Genomic DNA, 25695 nt, shown 5'->3' with positions numbered 1-25695 from the left:
CGCAAACAAAGGATTCTACCAAATCGCCATCACCGATGCGTCGGTACGCAAATGGCTCGCGCTCAGACTCCATGACGGCATCTACGAACCACTCTTTATGCCCTTCGGACCCAAGACTGCCCCCTCGCACTTCTGTCGGGTGATGGACGACACCTTGGGTCCCTCCAAATGGCGAAATATCAACAACTTCGTCGACGATATCCACACACGAGCGGAGACAGCCGCGGAAGCCCTAGACGCCATCGCGGACTGGCTCGACCGCTTTTCCAGAGCCAAACTCACCCTAAGACTCGACAAGTGTCAATGGCTCTTTCACCAGCTCACGGCCCTCGGTTTCGTTGCCTCCTCTCAGGGTCTCGCTACCGATCCAGACAAGGTCGCAACCATAGTCGATTGGCCACGACCCAAATTCATAGGTGACCTATGGTCATTCGTGGGTCTCCTAGGGTTCTACGCCCAATTCATTTCTCGCTACGCGGAACTCGTCCGACCCCTGCAAGACGCTATCCAAGAGGGCGTTCGCGAATACCGAGACCTTAAAAAGGGTCGCGCTGACCCAAAGAAAGGCGCTGAAAAGCTCAATTCACCATCCATGCTCGACACGGCGGTGGCCCCTACAATCACAGCCACTGGAGCCCGATTTGAGGTTTCGCAACATCCGAAATCTAGCTCCTCAGACCTACCGGCGGTCAATCTACGCCACTCATCGTTGGCGGACTTGCCCATTGACCCCTTTTGTGTCGGACGCCTTGCTCGCAAGCGCCCCGACCAAGGTCTGCGCAGATTTATCGCGAAGCGTGAAGTTTCATGGACCGATTCCCGAAACTCTGCCTTCGCAGCCGCCAAGCAGGCTCTGACAACAGCTCCAGTGCTTGCGGCACCCAGAAAAGGGTTCCCCTACACCCTTCACAGTGACGCTTCCTACACAGCGTTTAATGTCACGCTCGAACAGTTACAGCCGGATGCTTCTAAACGCCCGCTGTGCTACCATTCCCGAGGCACCACCACCTCGGAAAAGAAGGCCCCACCTGTCGAACTCGAGGCCGGATGCCTCATTTGGGGCCTCGGAAAACTCCGCCCATACCTCGAAGGCCTGCCTTTCACGGTCATTACCGATCACCGAGCTCTTTTGTGGCTCGCCAAATACAAAGGCGAGAACCGAAAGCTCCTCCGCTGGGCCCTCGATCTTAGTTACTGGTCCGAATGGATGACAATCGTACACAAACCAGGACGCTGCCACATAGTCGCTGATACACTTTCGCGGGCTACTTGGCGCGGAACTCTACTCTGCTCCACCGCGACCCAAATATGGGTGTCGAAACGCGGAAGACGACGGCTGCGCACCACACCAGCTGCTCTCGCACCTTCCTCGACACTGGCAGATGCCGTCTTTCGTCTGGCCTTACAGCCTGCACTCATTGCCGCCATCCGCGCTGGCCTCACCGGCCAGCTCCACCCCATAGCCCAACAGGCCCGCACGCTCCTATGGGAGACCAGCCCCGACACGTACACTACCGCCGACACGCGCTTTCTTCAGGACTGGCAACGTGCAGATAACCTGCTGTGGCACCGTTTTTCAGTCTCCGAAGACCTTTGGCGCCTTTACGTGCCCCCTGCTTGCACCCCTGAGGTGCGCAAGCTTTTTCACGAGGGGGGAGGACACTTCGGATTCGAAAGAACCTACGCTAGAGCTGCAGCGCAAGTCTGGTGGCCGAAAATGGCACAAGATTTCAGAAAACACTGCGCAGGATGTGAAACCTGTCAACGCTCAAAAAGGGTACCGCAACTGATTCCGGGGTTGCTGAAACCCATACCACCAGCTCCGGGACGCTGGACAGTCATCACGACTGACTTCGTAACCAAGCTCCCACTTACTTCCAGAGGGTACGACGCCTTTTGGTTAATAGCATGTAAATGCTCAAAGAGGATCCACGTATGGCCCCTCAAGAGCACTGCGACAGCTATTCAGGTCGCGGAACTCTTTATAGAGCGCTACGTCCCATTGCACGGCATCCCGGAGACCATTATCTCGGACCGCGACTCCAAATTTACGAGTCGATTTTGGCAGGAGGTCTGCAAAAACCTAAAGATTAATCAAGAGCTCACCACAGCCTACCACCCTCAAGGTGATGGACAATCAGAAAGAGACAACGCAACGGTCTTGCAGGTCCTTACCACAATGGTCAACACCCGATTAGACGACTGGGACACCTTTCTTCCGGTTGCGGAATTCATTATCAACGATACGGTACACGAGGCGACAAAAATGACGCGATTCAGAATGGACCTAGGCTATGAGCCCCACAATCCACTGGCGGACATCGTTGAAAGGCCGTCAGAAACCAGAAATGCAGATGCGGAAGAGCTCTGTAAACACCTCGGCGACCTAAACATCCTTATCCGAGATCTGATGATCGAAGCCCAGGATTCGCAGAAAAGATATTACGATTTATCGCGACGACATTTGGAGTTCCGGAGAGGAGATAAGGTGCTTCTGAGCACGAAAAACCTAGCAGGGTATGAGTCCAAGATCGCTCCGAAATGGCTGGGACCAGTCACGGTGACCGACTGTAACCCTCTCCGCGACAACTACGAGTTAAAACTGCCAGACAAGATGAGACGACTTCATCCATGGTTTCACATATCGAAATTACGTCCGTACCAGAAGCCTGTCGACGCCGAAACTGAGGAAAAGGTCGCGGAAGCACAAGCGGAGGATTCCGACGCTTCAGATGGCGAGTTTGAAGTGGAAGCGATAGTAGACCATCGAACCAGGCGCGGAAAACGTCAATTTCGAATACGTTGGTCCGGATACCCACCCCATGAGGATACCTGGGAACCAGAGGAAGCCCTAACAGAGGCTTCCGAAGCCTTAGAAGAGTACTGGAGATCCAGAGCTCCCACTAGCGCGCTAGTAGAGGACTCTTTGGTAGTCAGCCTTGCAGGCGACGCCCCGGAAGATACGGCTTATGCTTCCGACCACCAATGCTTCGCGGTTTATCCGGACGATAGCTCACGTGATAATCACGCCCTCTCACCAGAAAGAAAACCAGTTTCGCGTGGCTTACCTCACCAGTCGAGAACGCCACACCAAGCCTCCCGATCACGCTTACGCGCGTCCGAGCTGTCAAAATCAGCCGGCGACGACCTTAAAAGGACGCCCCTGCACGCTCCCCCTCTTTTTTCTTCTTCAACCGCCCACGACCTACTTCCCTTACACACTCACTCTGCTTCGCAAACCCCTTCTATCGACACCGAAACTAAAACTTCCATTTCTAACACAATGAACACCGATCTCAGAGGACAAGCAGGAGTGAGCGTACCCTCCACGTACATGTCCGGCTACCCTTGGGAGGAAGACTCGGGCGACTTCGAGGCCGAGGGCGTGCTGGATCGCCTTGGGGTTGCGATCGCTACCTGGGTTCACTCCTGGGTTCATCAGCTTCGGACCAACCCCAACGCGCCGCTGCAGACTCCAGGGCATGAGTTTTGGCTGGGAGTCGACGCTCCGAAACCTTACGCGGTGGGCCAGCCCCTCACAAACCACATCGCGGACCCCTACAGCAAGGCCACCGATGGTGGTGAAGCAGCGGTCGGAATAGTTGCTGACGCGAAAAAACCCGGAAAAAGAGGGCGCCCAGCTCCGTGCGCCGCTTGGCTCGACCGCGGGGTTCCCCAACACGAGGCGGGAAGCCGAAAAACGGCTCCGTTCACCGATTGGCCGAACGACGACGCCCACGAGTTTGCGTCCGCCGTCATTGAAGCAGCTAGGACGGTGCTCCTAAGGACGGCGAACGCAGCGGAAGCCTCTGCAAGGCTCACCAGACCCCGACATCACGAGCACGCGGAGTACCATTTCCGCGCGACAAACCTGAAAAGGGCCGCGGAGACCTTTACGGCCCTCTACGTAACCAGAACTGGCCCCGACGTGACCCCGGGTACCATCGTTCGTACCGCAACAGATCAAATCTGGTTTTGTTGCAACGTCGGTGGCCGTGCCAGTATCATCTGGGTCGTGAACCAAGATGCAGATGAAGCGGACCCCACAGATCCGGTACCGACCTGGTAATTGACGTCCCAACACCCCCGCTCGGAGCGCCGGTGCGTTGGCTCTTCAAAGGGGGGATGTAACGACGAGGACGTCTTCGAGAGATCGCGAGTAAGCCCAAATCGGACGCGGGAAGCACGAATCGCGTGACCAACTCCACCGATTGGGTTACCGCGACCGAAAAAACCGGTTCGGAGAATGGCAATTGGCGCATTAGATTTCAGCGTGCCTCGTACAACCTGTGGAGGCCCGAGCCAGTGCGGAAAAGGAAGAGATCGGTACCGCCACCAATAAATCAGTTGCGGTGCAGCGACACCCATTAGTTTAGTTTAGTTTAACAGTTTATCCAAGAATCTTGTATAAAAAGGATGTATTCAATAAAATAAGTCGGGGGCAGAAGCCGTAGCGACAAAAATCCCCATAACTCGCTTCTCAACTCCAATCTTAGGTTAACAGGAACCTAACAGAGCGCTTCAACGGCCTGATCACCCGTACCGAAGCCTCTAAATCCTGCTCGGTTCACAACTAACCGACTCTCCTTGCCTCTCGCCCTCAAGTCGCTACCGACGCCCAAAGAAAGGATTTGGAGACTACGATTCCTAGTACGGACACCCACACAACCTGCTAGGAGACCCAAGTTGTCTTTACTGTAGTCTACCAACAAAAAATCCGTTACATAGTGTTCTGCATATTTATCCTGTAGTTCTTTCATGTGGTGTTGAACAATTACAGCTATTTCATCCATTGCTTTTTTGATGTCCTTAATCTCATTTCGGTCGATAGGTTTCATCATTTGGAGTTCTGTGGAAGTAATGACTCCATCCACTTGTAAGGGCATTTGCCCAATATCTGCCTTGAATGGTGTCAGTCCATGTTGATTCGGGGTGTTGTTCAATGTGAACTTGAGGAGAGGAAGATACTGTGGCCAATTATCTGCTGCATAGTTGAGGTACAGCTGATATATGGACTTTACTGTCTGTATCATCCATTCGCATTTGCCATCAGTTTGTTGGTGTCGGGTGCTAGCAAATTGGTGTTTCGTACCAAGGACTTTACAGAAGGCCTCAAAAAAATTGGAAAGGGCTTTCAGGTTGTGGTCAGTAATAAAGATCCTGGATGCTCCTACATTCTTGTAGACTTGGGACAAATATGTCTGTGCAAGATCACAAGTGTTGGAAGCTTGGAGTGTTGGTACGAGGATGGTCCAGTTAGTCAAGTAGTTGACAAAACAAAGAATGGTGTCGGGTTGGAATCCATGGGTGCTATTGCCCGGAGGCATATAAGTCATATCAAACCTGATTGTATGCCATCGACTATTAGGGATTGGTAATGGTCGCAAAAACCCATGCTTTCATAAAGGGTTCTTGTATTGTTGGCATTCAGGACAAGTCCGAATGTATGCATAGACGTCACGTTCGAGGTGAGGCCAGTAGAATTTTCATAGAATTTTAGCTAATGTGTGTTGTTGGCCTTTGTGTGAGCCATCTATTAGGCTGTCATGATATTGCTGTAAGATTCTAGTATGCTCCATTTCTGGTACATATAGCCAGTCCTTCTCATAAGTTAGGAGGTCATTTTGTATTGCATAGCATTGTAGCCTTGATCCTAAGGCATGGGCTGGTGTTGTCTTCAACATCTTGATTATTGTAAGGGCATAATTGTCTTGGTTCAGTGGCTGAATCCATTCTTTGTGATTAAATGGCATTAGCATGGTCTCGGTGCTGGCAACTAATATGGCTTGCAACTGGATTCATTGTTGACACTCTGTACATTGGGGTGCATAGTGTGGGTTCTGCAAAAGAATGTCCGCAACATGGTTAACTTGTCCGGGCATGTATTTGATCATCATGTCAAATTGTTGTAATGTTTCAACCCATCCTGCTTGTCGTCAGGAAAGATGTGGCTGCATCTGGAGGTAGATCAGACTTTTATGGTCAGTGAAGGTGTGGAAGAAGATACCGATCAGATATGGGCAGTTATGTTTCAAGAACTTGACTAGGGCTAAAAGTTCCTGTTCATGAACTGGATACTGCATCTCAGCAGGTTTCATCTTACGGGAGTAAAATGAGACTGGTCATAGATGGGGTAGCACTTTAAGTTCTTGAATGGTTTTCAGCAGCGGAGATGGTATCTCATCTTCCGGGTCTGTGGTCTGGGCTAGCCATCTGCCGATCGCAAATCCTGATGAGTCAGTGAAGATGAAAGTGTCTTTAGTCAGGTCGAAGGTCACCAGGACAGGTGCAGTGGTAATAGCATTTTTGATCTTTTCGAATGCCGCTTTTTCTTCTTCTTTCCATTGCCATGTTTTCTTTCCAGATTGTAGTTGTGAGAGGGGCATCACAATTTCTGCATATCGGTTGATGAAGTCAATGAAGTAATTAGTTAATCCTAAGAATCATTGGACATCATGATGGTTTCGCAACTGTGGCCAGTCTTGGACAGCTAGGATCTTGCTAGGAGCAATCCGTATTCCATTTCATCTGATAATATGTCCACAGAACTCAACCTCAGGTTGTCCCCACATACACTTGGCTGGGTTCACATAGAGTTTGTGTTCAGTTAGGACTTGAAGCACAATATCTACATGCTTCTGGTGTTCCTCCATTGTCCTGGAGAATACCAGGATGTCATTGAGGTAGGCGAGGACTAGGTCATCATAATGCAGGCCAAGGATCTTGTTGATGAGGCGCTGAAATGCAGCTGGAGCATTAGTTAATCCGAAAGGCATTACCAGATACTCAAAGTGTCCAAATCGTGTATGAATGGCGGTCTTTTCCACATCGCATGGGTTTATTCTAATGCGATGGTAAGTGTCTTTGATGTTGATACTTGTGAAGAACTTTGCACCAGCTACACAATCTTGCATCTCTTGTAGATTTGGTAGCAGGGTCCAGTCCTTTTTGGTTATGGCGTTTAGTCCTCGATAGTCTAAACATACTCATAATCCCCCATCCTTCTTCTTGGCAAACACTATCTGGGCTCCCCAGGGGCTAGTGGAGTGTCATATTCGTCCTTTTGCTAGGAGGTCATTGAGCTGTCGATGAAGCTCCTCTAACTCATTGGTACTCATATGCCGTAAGGGGTATGTGAGTGGTTTAGCTCCAGGAAGGAGTTCAATGCTAAAATTGTCTTCCCCTCTGTCTGGGGGGAACTCGCCATTCTCGGTAAAAAGCGTGTTGTTTTATTTATTGAGTGTAACCCTAAGGAATCCTGTGCATCCATTATCGGCTGTGTCAAACTCTCCTTTTCTTTTCTTGCCTTTTGCGTAGAGCCTTGCTACATGGAAACTCACATAGCGATCATCGACTTCCTCTGGTTGGATCCTCCATGCTGTCAGGTATCTGTTACATTTGATATCTTTGTCGAATCGCTTGGAGGAGCATTCATCCCATATCATCTTGGGTTGAATAAACCATGAGGGATGTTTGCCGAATCCTCTCAGATGGGCGGCATTATATGAGGCAGTGGCTTCCATGCTCTGCTGGTCCATTGCACTTCGATGTTATGGCTCACATTGTTAAAGTTAAACCGAAGGGTTGGTTGTTGTGCTGTCCAATCGATGGAGACTTGCTTAAGGAGTTTTAATAGAGGTAACCCTATCACTGCATCAATGCCAATGTTTGCTACAACGAAAGGGATCTTCCCGAGGTTTATGAATCCTCGAGGTTGTGAATTGGACAAGACTAGTGAAGAGGTTATCATCAAGTTTGATAGGCTCTGAGAACCTTCTTCGCCCCATTTTATCCGAAGGGGTTGCTCTGGAGCATACTGTTCGAAATGATGTCAGTTTGCAAACTTCTTGTTGATGAGGTAGCTTGTACATCCAGTGTCGAATAATATTCTAGCAAACTTATCGCCAATACATCCATGGATAATGAAGGGTTCCTCAATCTCAGGACTTTTGATCTTGGGGTCATTGCAATGTAATGGTTCTTCCTTCTGGTCCTGATCTGGTAGTCATGGTACAATGACCTCGTGCATGTGTACCATAGCCATTGAAGGGATCAGGGCAGTCAGCGGCTTTGCTAAAAATCCTCCGTTCATTCATCCTCAAAGATTTCTTCAATTGAGGATGGTTCCTCTTGCTCTGCCCAGGTGGGCTCGTCAACCTCCATGGATTGGTACTCAATTGGAGGGTGTTCAGTTGTTGTTGATTGAACCTGGGATTGGGACATTCTGACCCCACATCCCCTTCCTGGTCCTGTACCTCTGGTAGAGGGTTGTCCGGGTCCACGAGGACTTCCTGGACCTCGTGGCGACTGCGTGGGGTACGGGGCAGCTTGTACTGGAGTGGATGGGCATTGACGAGCATAATGCCCTCTTCCTCTGCAGTTATTGCAAACAATGCCAGAGCTTGCTCTCGTTACTGGCCAAGTGGCACCTCGGGTTACTGTGGATGTCATGCAGCCACAGAAGGATCCTCGTCCACAAGTGGACAGGCGACTTGGTGTGGTTGAGGATGGTGCGGGCGCACCAATTCGATTGATGAGTCCCTGATCATTATATGCCATATGAAGGCTCTGCTGTAGGGGGACCAATATATCTTCTTCATCATTCATTAGTGACAGCATTGTTTTCATTGAGATGAGATGATTATATAATGCTTCTCCTACTCCACGGTTTCAGCATATGCCCTCCATATAGTATCACAGAATGTTGGCATCTGGTATTCTAGGTCAGCCTGTAAGTCGATGGCCTAAGATATCCTCTCCCACAAGGGCATTAAAGGCCTGGGTGTACTCTGTGACACTCTGGCCCATGATTAAGTTCCAGAACCGCTGGTGGAGATTATTTCGAGAGTCATGGGGGATGAACCTGTGAACAAAGGCAGTTTCCAGCTCCTCAAGGGTATTGGCATGATGGTTGAAGCTAGCCCAGTTGTGCCACCAATCTAAAGCTGGACCTGTGAGATAGGTTTGGATATGTGCCTCCACATCCGATCTTCTTCCTTCATTAGCATGTGCAACACAAAGGTAGCTCCTATGGGCTCCTAGGAACTCTTCTAGTTGACGAGCATCTGGTGTGCCATTGTACATATGCAACCATGCCCTGAGTGTGCTGAGCATTGCATTAATCATCATTTCTTGCTGGCGCTCAATGCGGCGGGCAGCTGCAGCATTGGCCGCAGCTTGTTGCGTGATCACGTTCCCGAATGCTTGCTGTTGCGCTAGGTTGGTGAGGGTTACCAGGAGCCTGTCTAGATGACCAGTGCCTGGAGGGATTGGCAGCTGTGGTGGGGGTGGCATCGGTGCGGGCCCTGGTTCTTGCGGCGGCTGGTTGTTCCATGGTACAGCCTCGAATTGGAAGACTGGGTCCTCTCCCTCTTCCTTGATGGTGATGAACGGGTGATCATCTTTGGACATTTTGGATTGTTCACGGGGCTCTGGGCTGAAGGTAGAAGCTTCTGAGTTTTTATCAGAGGCGAATGGGTCGAAGATGATAGAGGGTCGAATGTCTTCTGATTCCGTATCATGTGTGGTAGTCTCAGGTGGTGCTACCATGTAATGTCAATCGACCAGATTGCTTCAGTCAACGTTTTCTTGCAAATTGTTGGGCCCTGCGAGAGGGCTGTATAAAGACTTTGTTGTTAATACAAGAGAAAGGGAACTATTGATAGTTCCTTGCGTGCTAACTAGGCTAGTTGTTCTTCTAGTTTTTTCCTTGCTTCCTGCCCTCCTCCTTGAGGGGCTTTGGAGCAGCGCTCTTTTATGCTTGCTCCCTCCTTCGGCAGGGTGTCGGCATGAGATTTCCCACCTCTGCCAGTGCAGTCCCTCTTGCACCAATCGGAAGTGATTGGCACTAGCAAAATAAAGGGACAAATGATCTTCCAACTACGGGGCTGCCGCAGAACCGAACGACTTTGACAGGTCATTGGTGCGGCGGGGCTTACATAATCTAACTACTGTTACGTGCTGTGCCATACTTTGGCCATACATGGCTACATGATCACTATAGCTATATATGGGGATATGAGAGACGCGTTGCAAAAATCTAAGTTTGCACTTGCGTGCGAATACCAAAGGACAGGTCTACCTTACAGTATGCTAAGAAGTCACTATTGAATATACTAGCTAGCAACGCAAAAGAAATCTAGCGATGCGCGTGGCGCAGTGAAGATGCGCCCGCATGGCATAGCGGTTAAGTGGCTTAGAGGTCTGCTACCTGTGATTGCTAACACCCCCACTCAGACCTGTCAAAAGTCTGAACTGCTATTTTTCTTTACAAGACAAGAACCCATCGCCCACCAACTTTCTACACTTTCACACAGACTTCTATCAACTGTAAGACCTGCCACAACAGCATTGTGGACTTGCAGAGCTCATTTGGCTAGCTGCTAATGGTGTTTCCAGTTTTTTTTTTTTTTGTATTATGGCCCCCAAGGAAGAGAAGGGGAAAGGCAAAGTTCCCAGTGAAACTTTGCGTACCTTGTTCTTGCGGCGGTTGTGCAAGATGACGGCGGAGAGCTCCGTGGCCAGTTCCAATGTCCCTTTGGTCCCTACGGAGCAACCGGGGCTTTTCCAAGCCCCTCCTCCTTCAGAGGCCAAGACCACCACGCCAAGTGTGGGGTCGAGTGCGGGACGATCAGGCAGAGCAAGGGAGACTCCTGTTTTGGAGGAGAGACGCAGGAGAGGGGTTTTTGAGGCTGTGGTGTTGACAGCCAAGAGAAAGGTGGCCACAGCGGTGGGGAAGGTACCCAAGCCTGCGTGCGAGCTGAGTGCAGTGGAGGAGGAGTTTGTAGAGGCAGCTCATTGGTGCACCTTTTTGCAGCACTGGAAAGACCGGGAAGAGGTGTTGCAAAGGCATTTGGGCCTGGCCAGGACTGAATGAGATGTTATGCGGTCACTCCCCGTACACAGTCCCATCTGTTTGGGGGTGCTGGGCACATATTGTGGTCTCCAAGATCTGGCCCTTAATAGATCTTGGAGAAGAGGAAGGCTGCCTGCCTTCCCTCCCAGTGAAGTCCAGCGTGAGAAAGCCCACAGAGCAAAGAAGAAGGCTGCTGGGGCAGTACGTGATGAGATCGCGAAGCTGACCAGGCTCTTGGAAGAGGTGGTGACGGATGAGGGGGAGGAGTTTGCAGAGGTGATGAGAGGGGAGGAGGAGGAGGAGACAGAGGAGGAGTTGGAGGGTGAAGATTTGGAGGGTTGGGATGGTCCTTTTGGTCCCTTTGGTGGATTTGGTGGTGCAGGCTGAGCAGGCGGACTTGGTGGTTTGGGTGGTTTGGGTGTTGCTGTGTAGATAATATTATTCATATTCATTTTTTGCATTCCACCATTATCATCCAGTTGCACTTCCACAAAGTTTGCTGCCACGTACGTGGGTCACGCGCACATTTGAATATTATCCAGTCCACTCAGGATTCTCTGTCTCAATCGATTATGATCCTCCTGGGTTAATGGCTTGGTGAAGTAATCAGCCATCTGCTCCTTCGTATCCGTGTCCAGAATTGCAATTTGTTTATCCGCAATGCCTCCACGTATACCATGGTAATGCACATCAATATGTTTCATGTGTTGGTTTATGGCCTTGGTTTGGGCTAAAGTGGCAGCACTCTCATTGTCAATATGGAGAGGGGTGGGTAGGAGCTGGAAGCCAGCAATGGGCCTAAACACATCCGCGAGGATTTGGCATATCCAGAGGATCTCTCTGAATCCCACACTTGCTGCGATGTACTCTGCTTCTGTGGTGCTATGGGCAACACAGGTTTGCTTGCTGCTTTTCCAATGGATGGGGTAGCCATTCCAGGTAGCTAGCAAGCCAGACGTAGATTTGCAATCCGAGAGGTTGCCTTCATAGTCCGCATCCATATACACCCTGAGACCGCAGGGATCTTTCTCCAGGGATGTGTAGGTAATGGCAAAGTCCCTTGTTCCTTTCAGATATTTGAAGATACACTTGACTGCCTCCCAATCACATTGGGTAGGTGTGCTGACGTTGTGCACAACATATCCGACCGCAGTGGCAATATCCCATCGCCATGAGATGGAAGCCCAAGTAAGGGCCCCCACTGCTTCTTGGTATATCTTGGGGTTAGGGAAATGTGCTGATTCTTGCATCTGTTGACTGTGTGTGGACACAGCATATGGTGTGGCAATTGCGTGGCAGTTCATTAATTTGAAATGGTCAAGCAGGTTGTCAATATACATCAGGTTGGAGAACTTGAGGGTCCTTATGTCCGCGGAGATGTCATACTCATATGCCAGTCCTAGATGGTTGGTTATGTGACCTTGGTCCATAAAGGAAAACTTACTATGAAGCTCCTTCTTTGACTTGTTCATTTGTTCAGGATCCTTGGTGAGGATCAGTAGATCATCCATGAAGATCATTATGATTATGAGCATTGACAGGGATGGCTGAATGTCGGAGTTGGTGCGCCCTGGCGCGGCATACTTGTAGAACACACAGGGGCTTATTTCCACCATGCGGTAGCCGAGTTCTTCCAGGGCAGTTCTAAGGGTTTGGTACCAGAGGAGGGGTGACTGCTTCAGGCCATATAGCACCTTTTTCAGCATCAGTACCCAGCTTTTCCTTGGCTTGTTGGGTAGTTCAAAGCCCTCAAATTGCTCAATGAAGACTTCCTTGTCCATTTTGCTGTTGAGAAAAGCAGTGATGGCATCCATTGAGTGTATGTCCAATCCATGTTGGACCATGTACATGAGGAAGAGGCAGAGGATTGGAAGTGGTAAGGTTGGGGAATACATATCATTGAAGTCGATTCCTGGCCTTTGGGTGAAGCCTTGGCATACTGCTCTGGCTTTGTATTTCTTGAATGTGCTGTCAGGGTTGAATACTTTGCAGCAAACCCACTTTGTGCCAATTATGCGCTTATGGGGCGGATGCGGTACAGTGACGTATGTGCTGTGTGCCTTCAGGGATTCAATTTCCTGTTGGCAGGCTATCAGGTAATCATTGGTATCAGGGGTAGCCATCGCCTGTTTGAAGGTGAGGGACTCAGGGTTTACTTTCCCTGTATGTGCGTCGACGGTGTATGCTTGGATGCGGTTTTCCCATGTGTCCAGTGCTTGTGTGTCATCGACAGTGACTCGGGGTTCCCAGGTAGGGTCCTTATAGCCATTTCACAAGGTATTCGGGCTTGTGCACGCGAGTCCAGCATTCATCCATGATGTAGTCAATTTGATACTCCTGATCGTCATTGGAAGTGGTCTCATCCAGCAGATCCATAGTGCTAGGGTCCTGCTGATATTTGAGTTCAAGAGGGGCATCTTCATTAAATTTGATGTCCCTGGAGGTCACGATGGTGTTGCGTACCGGATCCCAGACAAGGTAGGCCTTGGTGCCATCTTGTTGGGCATACCCCACTAGGTATGTTTTCCTAGCTCTGTTGGCCATCTTGTCCCTACCAGCAGATGGGACGTGGGCATAGGCAACGCAGCTGATGCGCCTCAGGTGCATGACGTTGGGGTGGCATTGGAACAGCAGCTCATGGGGAGTTTTATCGCCCAAGGAGTTGGGGGTAAGGTTGTGGAGGTAGGTCACCATTTGTATTAGGATGGCCCACAGTTTCCATGGCAGTTTCATGTCCACAAAGATGGTGCATACTCACCCTAAGCTGGTATGGTTCCAGCGCTCAGCGATACCATTCTGTTGACTTGAGTATGCCATAGTTTGTTGGTGCTGGATCCCACAGTCCGTGAGGTACTTGTGGAAGACACCATTATATTCACCTCCTCGGTCCGTATGCACAGTGCATATTTTCTTGTCCATGGTGCATTCAATCCATGCCTTATACTCCTTGAATTTGGAGAGGATGGTTTCTGCTTCCTTGTTTGGGATGCAGTAGATAATGCCATACCTCGAGGTGTGTTCAATGTATGTGAGAGCATAGCATTCTCCAGTCAGGCCTGTAATTCGGAAGGGTCCTTGTAGATTGGAGTGAATCAGCTCACAAAGTTCTCTTGGTTCCTTGTTGGCTGCTGGAAATGGTGTATGGGATGATTTTCTGAGTATGCATGCCTCACAGTCCATATGACTGTGAGCCCCCACTATGGGCCAGCCAAGCATAGCCGATGCCATCTTTCCTAGGACATGTTGTCCTACGTGTCTGAGTCTGGCATGTGCAAGGGCAGGTAATACCTCTGTTGCACAGACTTCCATATCTGGAAAGCCCTGGGGTTTCAGGGTTCCTTCCAGGTAATATGCATTGTTCCAGCATATGCTGCTCGCAATTTGTCACCCATTTTTCGTGAGAGAGACTTCTCCACTACTGTGGAAGGTTACGTCCTGTAACAGGCTAGCAGGGACAAGAAGACAACAGAAAACTAGGGAAGACTTGGTTACTACTTGTTATTTTTCTCCTTTGAGGGGCCTCAGAGAGGTCCTCTTTTTATAGACAAAGGGGCTGACAAATGCTATATCCTAACTACCCAATCAGATCTCACCCACATCATCCTAAACTCTTTGTCAGCCTATTGCACCATTTGCAACCAATCAGAACTCATACATGTCATCCTAAACTATTTGTCAGCCTATTGCACCATTTGCAACCAATCAGAACTCATACATGTCATCCTAAACTATTTGTCAGCCTATTGCACCATTTGCAACCAATCAGAACTCATACATGTCATCCTAAACTATTTGTCAGCCTATTGCACCACTTATAGCCAATCAGAAGTGAGACAAGTCATCCTAAATACACTGTGCCACATGATTGAAAGGGGCAGATGCCAGTGTGTCAGAATACTCATCTAATTTAGCCAGAAATGGCTAAATCTGCTTATTTATCTAATTCTGGTCAAATGAATGCTGACACCATCAGCAAAGTCATGTGACTACTAGTTTGGAACCACATCTAACCAGTATAACCCTAGCACTGACAGAAGAATTCTGTCACACTCCCCCACTTTAAGATTAAGCTCCCTTCTGGGCTAGGAACTCCTTCAAGATTTCTCTGCTATGGGGTAGGAGGTTTTCTTCTGGTTCCCAGGTGTTCTGAGAGGAGGGATAGCCTTTCCACTTGAGGAGGTAGAGATTCTTCTTCCTTCTGATCTTGTGGTCCAGAATCTTCTCAACTTCCCAAAACTCTTCTCCTTGCTGGATAATTGGCTCAGGCTCAGGGGGTACCGGTCTGGTAGGGAAGTCCTCTGTGGGGTCCAGGTAAGGCTTGAGGAGTCTCACATGGAACACTGGATGAATCTTCATGGTGCTGGGGAGCTCCAGGGTGTAATTCTGAAATTCATCCTTGGCCTTGATTCTGTAAGGTCCAAGCCAGGGGTGAAGAAGTTTCTGGGCTGGCCTCTGGGCTTCGTCTTCTGGGGTGATACCTTCTCTAGATAGCCAAACTTTGGAGCCTAGGGGGTAGCTTGGGGCCTTGCTGAGAGACTTGTTGGCTTGCTGAACTTGTCTTTCTTGGGCCAGGACCATGTTGGCCTTGGCTACTTGAAGCAGTTGCTGAATATACTGGTGGAAGTCTGTTGCTTCAGGATCATGGCTTTCTCCTGGTGGTGTTGCTGGGGTCCTGGGATGCTGGCCATTCTCCAAGTAGAATGGGGTAAAGCCTGTGGTTTCTGAGACACTGTTGTTGTAGGCAAACTCAGCAAAGGGGAGAAGATCTTCCCAATTCTTCATGTTGTACTCCAGGAAAGCTCTGAGGTAGATCTTCAAAGTCTTGATGGTTCTCTCTGCCTGTCCATTGGTCTGCTGGTGCCTTGCAGTGGCTAGGAGGGTGTTGCAGCCTAAGAGTTGCATCAAGTTGGACCAGAATGAACTGGTGAACTTGGTGTCTCTGTCTGATACAATCACTTCTGGGAGGCCATGGTGCTTGAAGATGTGCTTCAAGAAGAGCAGGGCCAGGTTCTTGGCTGAGGCTCTGCTGGTGGTAGGGATGAAGTGGCCTCTCTTTGACAATCTGTCAACAATGACAAAGATGGCATTGTGATCAGAGGAAGTCATAGGTAGGTCAGGGATCAGGTCAATGGAGATCTGGCTCCATCTGGTCTTGGGTACTGGGAGGGGCTGCAGCAAGCCTGCTGGTGGTTGCTGACTAGGTTTGCTTCTCTGGCAGGAATCACAAGACTTGACATACTTCTTAATGTCCTTGTACATCCTTGGCCAGTAGTAATGCCTTGCTAGGGCATCATGGGTCTTGGTGATGCCAAAGTGTCCAGCATACTGAGTGTCATGAGTTTCTTGGAGTAGGCTCAACCTTAGGTCTGGGTCACTAGGAACAAAGATCCTGTCCTGGAAATAGAGTAACCCATCTTGATGGCTGAGGTACTTGAGCCTTTGTTGCTGGTCTTCTGGTCTCCTGGGGTCATCCAAAGCTTGGAGGAGCTCTTGAAGTTCTGGGTCTTCTGTGGTACTGGTCTTCAATCTCTCTTGAAGGGTGCTGGTGGTGTGGGTCACAGCATTCAACTCTGCTGTCACCAAGGCCTTGCACTTGATGCATCTTGGGGCCAGGTCTGGTCTTCTAGACAGGATGTCTGCCACTGTGTGGAGTCTTCCTGGGCCATAGCCAATCTCAAAGTCAAAAGATTGGAAATTCATGACCCATCTGGCTTGTCTTCTGGTCAAGAAGGGCTGGTTCTGTAGCCACTTGAGGGACTGGTGGTCTGAGATAACTTTGAAGGGGGTTCCTTCCAGGTAGGGCCTCCAAACTCTGAGGGCATCATGGATGGCTAACAGCTCTTGTTCTCTGGTGTCATATCTGGTCTCTGCTGGGGCCATCTTCCTGGAGTGGTAGGCAACTGGTCTCATGGCCTTTCCCATCATCCTGTCCAAGCCATGCACCGACTGCATAGCCTGAGGCATCAGGGAAGACAGTGGTAGGCAAGGCTGGGTCAAAGGGTCTGAGTACAGGGGCTTTGGTGACCATATCCTTCAGCTCCTGAAAAGCTTTCTCCTGAGGTTCAGACCAGGTCCAGGGCTTGTCATTTCTCAACAGGTCTGTCAATGGTGCAGCTTGCTCTGCCAGGTCCTTCAGAAAGCTATGGAAGTAGTTCACCAGGCCCATGAACTGTCTGACTTCAGTGACACTCTGAGGGGTGGGCCATTCTTGAACAGTCTGCACTTTCTTGGGGTCAAGCTTGACTCCTTCATGTGAGAGTACCTTGGCCAAGAAACTCTACTTCTTGCTTGAAGAACTGGCACTTGCTGGGGTTGGCATACAGCTTGTTCTGCCTGAGGGCTTGCAGAACCTGCTTGAGGTGGTGCAGGTGATCTTCTGGGGTCTTGGAGTAGATGAGGATGTCATCTAGGTAGACAATAACAAAGATGTCCAAGAAGGATCTAAGGACATCATTCATCAAAGTCATGAAAGTGGCTGGGGCATTGGTCATTCCAAAGGACATGACCAGGAACTCAAAGTGACCATATCTGGTTCTGAAGGCTGTCTTGGGGATGTCTTCTGGGTGGACTCTGATCTGGTAATAGCCTGACTTCAGATCTAGCTTTGTAAACACCTGGGCTCCATTCAGCCTATCCATCAGCTCATCAATCCTAGGGAGGGGATATCTGTTCTTGATGGTGATTTTATTCAGAGCCCTGTAGTCCACACACATCCTCAAAGAACCTTCTTTCTTCTTAACAAAGAGGATAGGTGCTCCAAATGGGCTCTTGGATGGTCTGATGTGGCCTGCCTCCAGAAGCTCTGAAAGCTGCTTCCTCAGTTCTTCTAACTCCAAAGAAGAGAGGTGGTAGGTTGGTCTCCAGGGGGTCTGGTTGGGGTCACTGAGTTCAATTCTGTGATCTACTGATCTCTCAGGGGGAAGTCCTGGGGGAAGCTCTTCAGCAAAGACATCTTGATAGTTTTCAAGAAGCTTGGTGACTTTGGAATCCATGGTGTCTGGAGGGGTGCTGGTATCTTGAGGGTTCTTGAGATACACAGCAAAAGCTGTTGCTGTCCTCTTCTTCAGTGTTCTGGCCAACATCTTTGCTGATACCATGGTGATAAGATTGGACTTCTGGGATTTGTTGGAAGAGCTGGCCTGCTTAACAAACCATCTGACTCTGGGGTGCTGGGAGGTGGTGAAGGTCACAGTGTTCTTGTTGTAGTTGATACTGGGATTCCTCCAGGCAAACCAAGGTATACCCAGGATCAAGTCAAACTTGATTGGGGCTACTATAAAGTCTGACTGTTCTGTGTAGGTTCCTACTGAGTACTGAAGACCTTTGACAAAGCCTATTTCTTGGTGCTTTCTGTCATCAGCCATAGAGATTTCTGCTCCAGAGAGAGAATGAGTCACCAGTTGTGCCTTCTTGACAAAGGACTGTGACACATAGAGTTGGTTTGCCCCATTATCCAGGAGAATGGTTACTGGGATTCCTTGGATTCTACCTTGCACAGTCAGCAAGTGACTCTGGGGAATCCTTGGCCCTTTGGGGGTACTTAAAGAGTATGGAGCCACCTCTACTACATGGATCTTGCTTTCTTGGTAGGCAGCCTGGGTGGTCTGGGGTTCTGGGGTTCTCTGGGGTTCCTGGGTTTTCTGGGGTTCTTGGGTTCTCTGGGGTTCTGGGGTTCTCTGGGGTTCTTGGGTTCTCTGGAGTTCTGGGGTTCTCTGGAGTTCTGGGGTTCTCTGGGGTTCTGGGATTCTCTGGGTTTCTGGGGTTCTCTGGGGATCTTACCTTCTGATCTCTCACAGAAGGTCTAAGAGTCTGGGGTTGTTGTCTAAGGTGGTGCTGCCATGTAACAGGCTAGCAGGGACAAGAAGACAACAGAAAACTAGGGAAGACTTGGTTACTACTTGTTATTTTCCTTTTGAGGGGCCTCAGAGAGGTCCTCTTTTTATAGACAAAGGGGCTGACAAATGCTATATCCTAACTACCCAATCAGATCTCACCCACATCATCCTAAACTCTTTGTCAGCCTATTGCACCATTTGCAACCAATCAGAACTCATACATGTCATCCTAAACTATTTGTCAGCCTATTGCACCACTTATAGCCAATCAGAAGTGAGACAAGTCATCCTAAATACACTGTGCCACATGATTGAAAGGGGCAGATGCCAGTGTGTCAGAATACTCATCTAATTTAGCCAGAAATGGCTAAATCTGCTTATTTATCTAATTCTGGTCAAATGAATGCTGACACCATCAGCAAAGTCATGTGACTACTAGTTTGGAACCACATCTAACCAGTATAACCCTAGCACTGACAGAAGAATTCTGTCACACTTATCCAGGCAAGGAGAATCAAACGAGGGGTACCATCTTCTCGGACTTTTTGCAGGATTCAATCCTTGTCCACTTCGGCTGCAGCAGCAATGTAGAGGTGGTGGGAACTCCATGTAACTGTTTAGGGGTCATTCCCAAGGTGCCTGGCACCTCGCTTTGGTTCTTTGGTGAAGAAGCTGAGCACGCAGGTGATACAGTGCATCAGATAAGCCGAATGGCTTATCTGATGCACTGTATCAGCCGGCTTATAATATGATATACCCGGTGTATAATATGATATACCCGGCTTATAATATTCTATATAATAAGCTGTATTGAAGTGTTTGCCCAATGCATTGGAGTGTTTCAAAGTGTTTCAAAGTGTTTCAAAGTGTTTCGAGTCTTCCAAGGTGTTTGTCCAAGTCCAGGACTATTGATGAAGGGATGTGTGCATCTATGCCGAAAATTTTCTCTGACATACACGTAAAATTTTACGCATCTAATATTTCACGTGTCCAAACTTGACATTTGCTTCTTCTCAAGACTCCATGGTTCGTTTCCCCTTGGGCGGTTCGTTTCCCTTGGGCAGTTCATTTGGTGATTTTACTCGAGCAAATTCTTGCTACTAGGTTCAAACGCCACACTTTATGAAATCACTTTATCTTGCCACTAGGTTCAAATGCCACACTTTATGAAATCACTTTAGCTTGGGACTCCATCTCTCCACCTTCCTTTACTGATGGTACTCGGGAGACCTTCAGTCTCAACACTTTTTGTTGTTTGTGGTAGATTGTGATAATCTCCATCACTTGGTCTTCTGTATATCCTGCCTCCATTAGCCCCTGCTTGACGTCATCCACCAAAGCATTTAGCTTCTCCTCTACTAGTGATGCCACATACATATTTGAACCATCTTCGCCTATGATTGTCCTCACATCCTTCTTAACCATTTTCCTTTCAATTGCCTCCTTTCTACGGCGATTCGTTGTTACGACTGCTTGGTGCATCTCATTGTCAACTGTGAGTTGGTAGAACCTCTTCATCTCATTTAGCTCTTCTTCACTTGCTCGCCTCATCATTTTCTCCATTGTTAATTGCAGCTGTATTCGAATGTTGTATATGGAATCGTTTTTGAAAAGAAGGCTTCGAGCTGGGGAGACCGGCGACCCTCTTTTATAAGCGGAAAAGGAACTCTCCCATCTTATCGATAAGATGGTCCAATAGATGGCCTCTCATCCTATCGATATAACATGTTCGATCTCTCATCGACAAAGTGGGATGCCATCTTTTGCTTACCTAAGCATTGTAACTCATGCAAATAAGTCGCAGTGAACCAGGTTTCCCTTGCTATCTGGGTAGCGAGGGTAAATGACCCCAATCTCAGTTTCCATGTATAACATACAAGTTGACTTCGGGGTCATTCACCCTCAACCTACACCACCCAATAATCAACACAGGTAGCACGTGGTTATCTAGAGTACCTTTGGAGAGCCGAGCCACCTCACACCAGACATAGCGCACTTACACGTAAAATTTTACGCGTCTAATATTTCACGTGTCCAAACTCGACCTACTTCAAACTCAACACTGGTTCTAACTCGACATTAGTTTCCTTATGTAGCCAGCATGCAGGATGACTAAGTCCCCGCTTTTGCTTCTTTTTTCTTTAGTCCTTACCCCCTCTTTTACAGGGGGTATGTAGAGCCGGTTTTCCCTCCATACCCCCTGTCCAACCCCTGTCCTTCCACTCTACATAGCATCAAGGGCTACCCCCTATAACCCCTATCTTTTTACATATTTAGTTTTGTTTTCTAAAAGAGAGAAGGTTCTCTCTATATATTTTTTTGTTCCGTATATGAAAAACAGGGGGTTACAGGGGTACGTCTCTACATGTATGGAGTCAAAAGTGACAGGGGGTTGAGCTCTTCTCTCTTTTCCCTACATGCTTCATCCAGAGCCCAAACTGCCTTTTCAATGCTTTTTCAATTCTACCCCCTGTTACCCCCCACTAAATATGTTGTTACTCCTCATCGTCGAAAAGTGTCGCATTATCCCAACATTCATCACTAACAGTTGATCATGTATCCACGGAAAAAGTCTGTAAATTTCTTGTCCTTTTGTGTCCCATCCACATTCCACTCGTCAATTTTCAGTCGAGATTCCTTGACATAATTGTCAAGGTAGACTTTCAATCGCTCCACAAGATGACCTTTTTTACCTTTGAAGTATTCCTGGATTTCTCGATCCATTTTTCCTCGGATCTCTGCTGTAGTAACAAAGCAGTCGAGATCATCAACCTTTTCAATGTGTTCATTGATCCATTCTTCTATGTTATCAACGTCTTTGGTGACATCTTCCTTCCACTTACGGCATTCAGCCGGGATGTCATTAAATCCTTTTTCCATGTACTTCTTGTGCCCTTCAATCATCCACTTGAGTATGTAAGGACGCCACACAGAGAAACGTTCGTCGATGTGAGGATTTGCTAAGAATTTGTATTGATATTCCGATTTTTCGTACTCAGCGGGACTAAGGAACTTGGCTCGAAAAGGCAATACAAGCATCCGCTCCAGGAAAGGATTATCACTGGTATCGTATTTCGGTTGGTTTCCATTGTTAAAAATCATGATCATTTTTGTCATGAAATCGACAAACTCAAACTCCTTTGAAGATGGTCTACAACCTTTGCCTCTAGTAGCGCCTCCATTGCGTCTTTTCATCTCTTTCGTGTCTATAGTCTTCTTTTCATCCATCTCATCATAGATTGCCAGTCGGTCTCCTTCGTGGGCAAACATTGCTGCATTATGACCATTTTGGTTCGAGAACCTGGTACTTACATATAGATGATCGTTGTTACCTTCGGTCGCATAAGTTCCCATAGCAATGGTGATCATCTGAGCAAACTTTGTCTTACCATTGAAGCCGTCGCTCTTGTCGGTGAAAACGCAAAAGATCTTCTCCTTATGATCACCACGTAGACAGTATCCTGAGAATATTTGAGCGATCTCTCGTTCGTCATCCTCTGGGAAGTATTGTGCCACGACACCTAATACTTGCTGATATGTGTCTGGGTCAAAATCTTCATCCCGTTCAAAGTAGTCATAGCCAACAGTATGCGTGATGAAGATGTCCTTTGTGTACTGCTTGAAAGTATAATCCCGCAGATCAAAGTACCCGTTATTGCATCCAATAATATTAGGGTTGTTATCTCGGCATTTCAGGAAGCCCTCGTTGTACACCTCCGTTTTGAGGCAAGAGATGATGGATTTTATGTCGGTGTTAGTAGTTAAAAGTTTGTGCCCGCGTTCGACTTTCCTTATTTGTTCCAAGATGTCGGCTTTCTTGTCTTTATCCTCTTCTTCAGATAGACGATCATAAAGTTCTGTTACGTACTGCTCACACTGGGGGTTCAACGTGTTCTTCATAAATAGCCGGACAACTTGATCGGCTATGATAACCCACTGCTTCCGAAACATCCAAAAGTTGCTACCATCGAAGAGAATGTCACCCTCGCTTTTCGCCGCTAGTGCCCGGGCAATACCGAGATGGCTAGGAGAAGTTAATGCATGTAAAAGAGCATCATCTGATTGGATAGGACTGTTAATCCGAGTGAACAATTTTTTGATGCCAGTATGCTTGTGAGGCTTTGCATCGGTCTCCTCATCGCATTGCTTACATGTAAACTTGATTCCTGACTTCGTGATGGAGAAGTACATAGTAGCCACAGATACATCATGATTGGCGTCGATGAGAAAGCAGTGTTTTGTCTTGACAAAGACATTGATTCCATGATCTAATTGATCGGCTTTCCCGAGATCTCGAAGCAGGTACACATTAGGAAATGATTCCAGAATAACTTCCTTTGCCATTTGCTCAAAAGAATCATTGGATTTCTTCGTGGACTTTGTAGAGGTCTTTTGCTTTTTTGGGGCTTCTTTTTGATCTGCCATTTGAATAGCCCACTCCGCACATTCTGCATACTTGTCGATGTGTTGAATCAAGAAGGCTTCTAATGGGTCGGCGGTATCAAGATGTTCTAGAACCCGCGAGTCATATTGGCTCTTTCTCTTCCCCACGCAGCAAATCTTGCGATTTTTTTCATAGACGGAAGGGTCAAAAAACGAATCATGCTCAAAAGTCTTATCACGAATACAAGCAGGCGCTTTGCTCATGTCGGGAAAGTAGTGAAGCAAGCGGTTTCGCATCTCTTTATGAGTGGTGCGCAGGTCAGCAAAGATGCGGAACGATACTTTCCACTTGCCCTTCTCTACATATTCTCCTGTCTCTTCACTCTTCTCTTTCTTAGACGCAAAGCCTTTCCTGCAAAATGCACATCGGTAAGAAAAAAGATCATTTAAAAATAAGGATTCAAAAGTTTGCAGAACAAAAATTTGAATAGCATCTTCTTCCTCATCCGAGGGTAAATCTTCTTCTGTGGCATAAGAAAGGTCGAAATCCACAAAGGCATTTATCTCATGGTCATCCGGTAGAGCACCAATGAACTCTGTCAAGTAGGGATACTTCTTGTGATTATTGACATACTCTTCAACATCCCACTTGATAATATTATCAATTCCAAAATAGTCTTTACGGAATAACATCTTTGGCTTTTGGTCGAGTTTCAGTTTCTTGTCCATAGTAACGAAGGTTCCTTCAGATTCTGGTTGCTTATGTTTGGTGATTTCTACAGTCATGGTTTGTTGATAGTCAGTTGAGATTTTTATCGCTGTTCCTAAATGCAATAATTGCAGTTATTGAGAAAAATGCAATAAACGCACAAAATGTTTTTTTTCTGGGAGCTTTTATAAACATACAAAAAAGCATCGAAATGGTAACCTTAGATGAAATCAAGAATGTACTGTCGAGGCTTCCTTCTAATGTATTATTAACTCAATTTGGGAATGAACTTGCTGGGACATCGTTGAGAAAGCCGTCAAAAGAAAGACCGACTTTAGAAGATAATGTGAAGATGTTCAATATATCTAACATTGAAAGGGGGATACAACTAATTCCAAAGGTGTTTCGGGTACACCGAAGTATGTCAAAAAGCACATCCTATGGTTTGAAGCATGTCTTAGAAGAAAGGACTGGACTATATATGATGAATGGTGATTTTATCATGGCAATGATGCTCCTCGGTTACCGGTGTAACTTTAGAGGAGGGGTGAATCCATTGATGAATTGCCAGGTGATCGATGCCACAAGTTGAAATCATTTGCTCGGAAGGACACCTGCGGCTATTCTCTTCGTTTGAGTTGTAGCAGTTGACAAAACACTCTGCGCAGACATGATGCCCACAATCGAAGATGACAGGAATGTGATTTTTCACTGCGTTGTTAAGGTGTCACTCAGAATCAGAATCATCTTGACGCATGAAGTGATCAATGGCTTCTGCTAACTTCAGTTCCTTGTACTTGATGTAGCAATGTAAACATCTGATATGTCGAGCCACCCAAGGGATCACCTCTAAGCAGTCACGACACGGTCTTTCTCTGGGATTTCCGGACATGTTGTATATTGACATTAAATCAGCTTTTAAATGTGACGTCTTTCGTTCCAGATAGATCAAAGTAAAAAGAGCTGCTTATGTAAAGACCCATAAAAATCCGTGCATTGGTGCACGAAAATCTAGACAGATAGATCATAAAGTCAACCCTACTGGTGGTAGGGTCGTATGGTACTGGTTCATTGGTTTGTGGCTTACAGATGCGTCATGTCACGCAACACGAAAATTTTGCATTTTTAGGTTCGCAGAGGTGTGGCGTGGTGCCCATCAATCGATCGATTCGAAAATTTTAGCTTATATAGCCCCTGTCGCACGATGGGGATACTAACGCCACAAAAAATGACCCTGATCGATGAGCTAACGACGGCTGTGCGGACGTCCCTGAAAAGCACAAACCTTGTAGAAGATGCTGTTCACCAAACGTGTCGAGAGAAATTCCACCTCATCCATGTAGGCGACATCTCCGTGCCGAGTGCTTCTTACAACACACTCTACGATCTCCTCTTTGCCCATTACGACCATCTGTTCAAGCTCACCACTGGTCGTGCTCAAAACGGCAAGCGTCGCAAGGAACCGGATGTCCAACCAGATCCGGGGACGAGATCCAAGAAACGACAGAGGACGACCGAGCAGCGTGGTGGACAGTCTTCTGCTGGTCGAGGCACTGAAGAATTTGCTATTCCTCACCAACAAACACCAGTGCAATACGATGCCAATCCGCCGCTATTGTCAAGCAAAAAGATCACCGATGCCAACATGGACTTCTTGGCTCGGTTTTTCCAGATGAAAGCCAACACACGGGAGGAATTAAGCCGCGCGCATAGGAATGTCCTTCGACACTATCATCCGGACAAGGGGGACCAACAACAACAGCAATGGCGAACGGAGTGGACACAGGCCATCAATAATTGGCACGATCTGATTGGTAGATGGATCGAAAGGAGAAACAGGCAGTGGAAAAACAGTGTTGAATGTGGACGTGCCCACCAACCCGCAACAGAATCCACAACGGCTACAGCACCCA

At 47.9% G+C, this 25695-nt stretch overlaps 4 protein-coding genes across 4 annotated transcripts; 2 read left to right on the top strand and 2 right to left on the bottom strand.

The window, feature by feature from the left end:
- Positions 1-10417: 10417 nt before the first annotated feature.
- SPPG_08462 (uncharacterized protein) lies at positions 10418-11242 on the top strand (the record flags this gene model as incomplete). Its single annotated transcript, XM_016756616.1, has 2 exons — positions 10418-10839; positions 10906-11242. 2 exons carry the CDS (start codon positions 10418-10420, stop codon positions 11240-11242), a joined length of 759 nt encoding a protein of 252 aa, XP_016604111.1.
- Positions 11243-19854: 8612 nt separating this feature from the next.
- SPPG_09540 (uncharacterized protein) lies at positions 19855-20253 on the bottom strand (the record flags this gene model as incomplete). The annotated part of the gene is made up of 1 exon (XM_016757714.1): positions 19855-20253. The coding sequence occupies one exon, from the start codon at positions 20251-20253 to the stop codon at positions 19855-19857; it is 399 nt and encodes a 132-aa protein (XP_016604110.1).
- Positions 20254-21231: 978 nt separating this feature from the next.
- On the bottom strand, positions 21232-23859 carry SPPG_08461 (uncharacterized protein; the record flags this gene model as incomplete). Its single annotated transcript, XM_016756615.1, has 1 exon — positions 21232-23859. One exon carries the CDS (start codon positions 23857-23859, stop codon positions 21232-21234), a length of 2628 nt encoding a protein of 875 aa, XP_016604109.1.
- A 1151-nt stretch (positions 23860-25010) lies between these two features.
- On the top strand, positions 25011-25593 carry SPPG_08460 (uncharacterized protein; the record flags this gene model as incomplete). The annotated part of the gene is made up of 2 exons (XM_016756614.1): positions 25011-25444; positions 25527-25593. The coding sequence occupies 2 exons, from the start codon at positions 25011-25013 to the stop codon at positions 25591-25593; spliced, it is 501 nt and encodes a 166-aa protein (XP_016604108.1).
- Positions 25594-25695: the final 102 nt, after the last annotated feature.

This window comes from Spizellomyces punctatus (genome assembly GCF_000182565.1).
Source record: "Spizellomyces punctatus DAOM BR117 chromosome Unknown supercont1.22, whole genome shotgun sequence".
Classification (NCBI taxonomy): domain Eukaryota; kingdom Fungi; phylum Chytridiomycota; class Chytridiomycetes; order Spizellomycetales; family Spizellomycetaceae; genus Spizellomyces; species Spizellomyces punctatus.
This window is presented reverse-complemented; position numbering and strand designations above follow the sequence as displayed.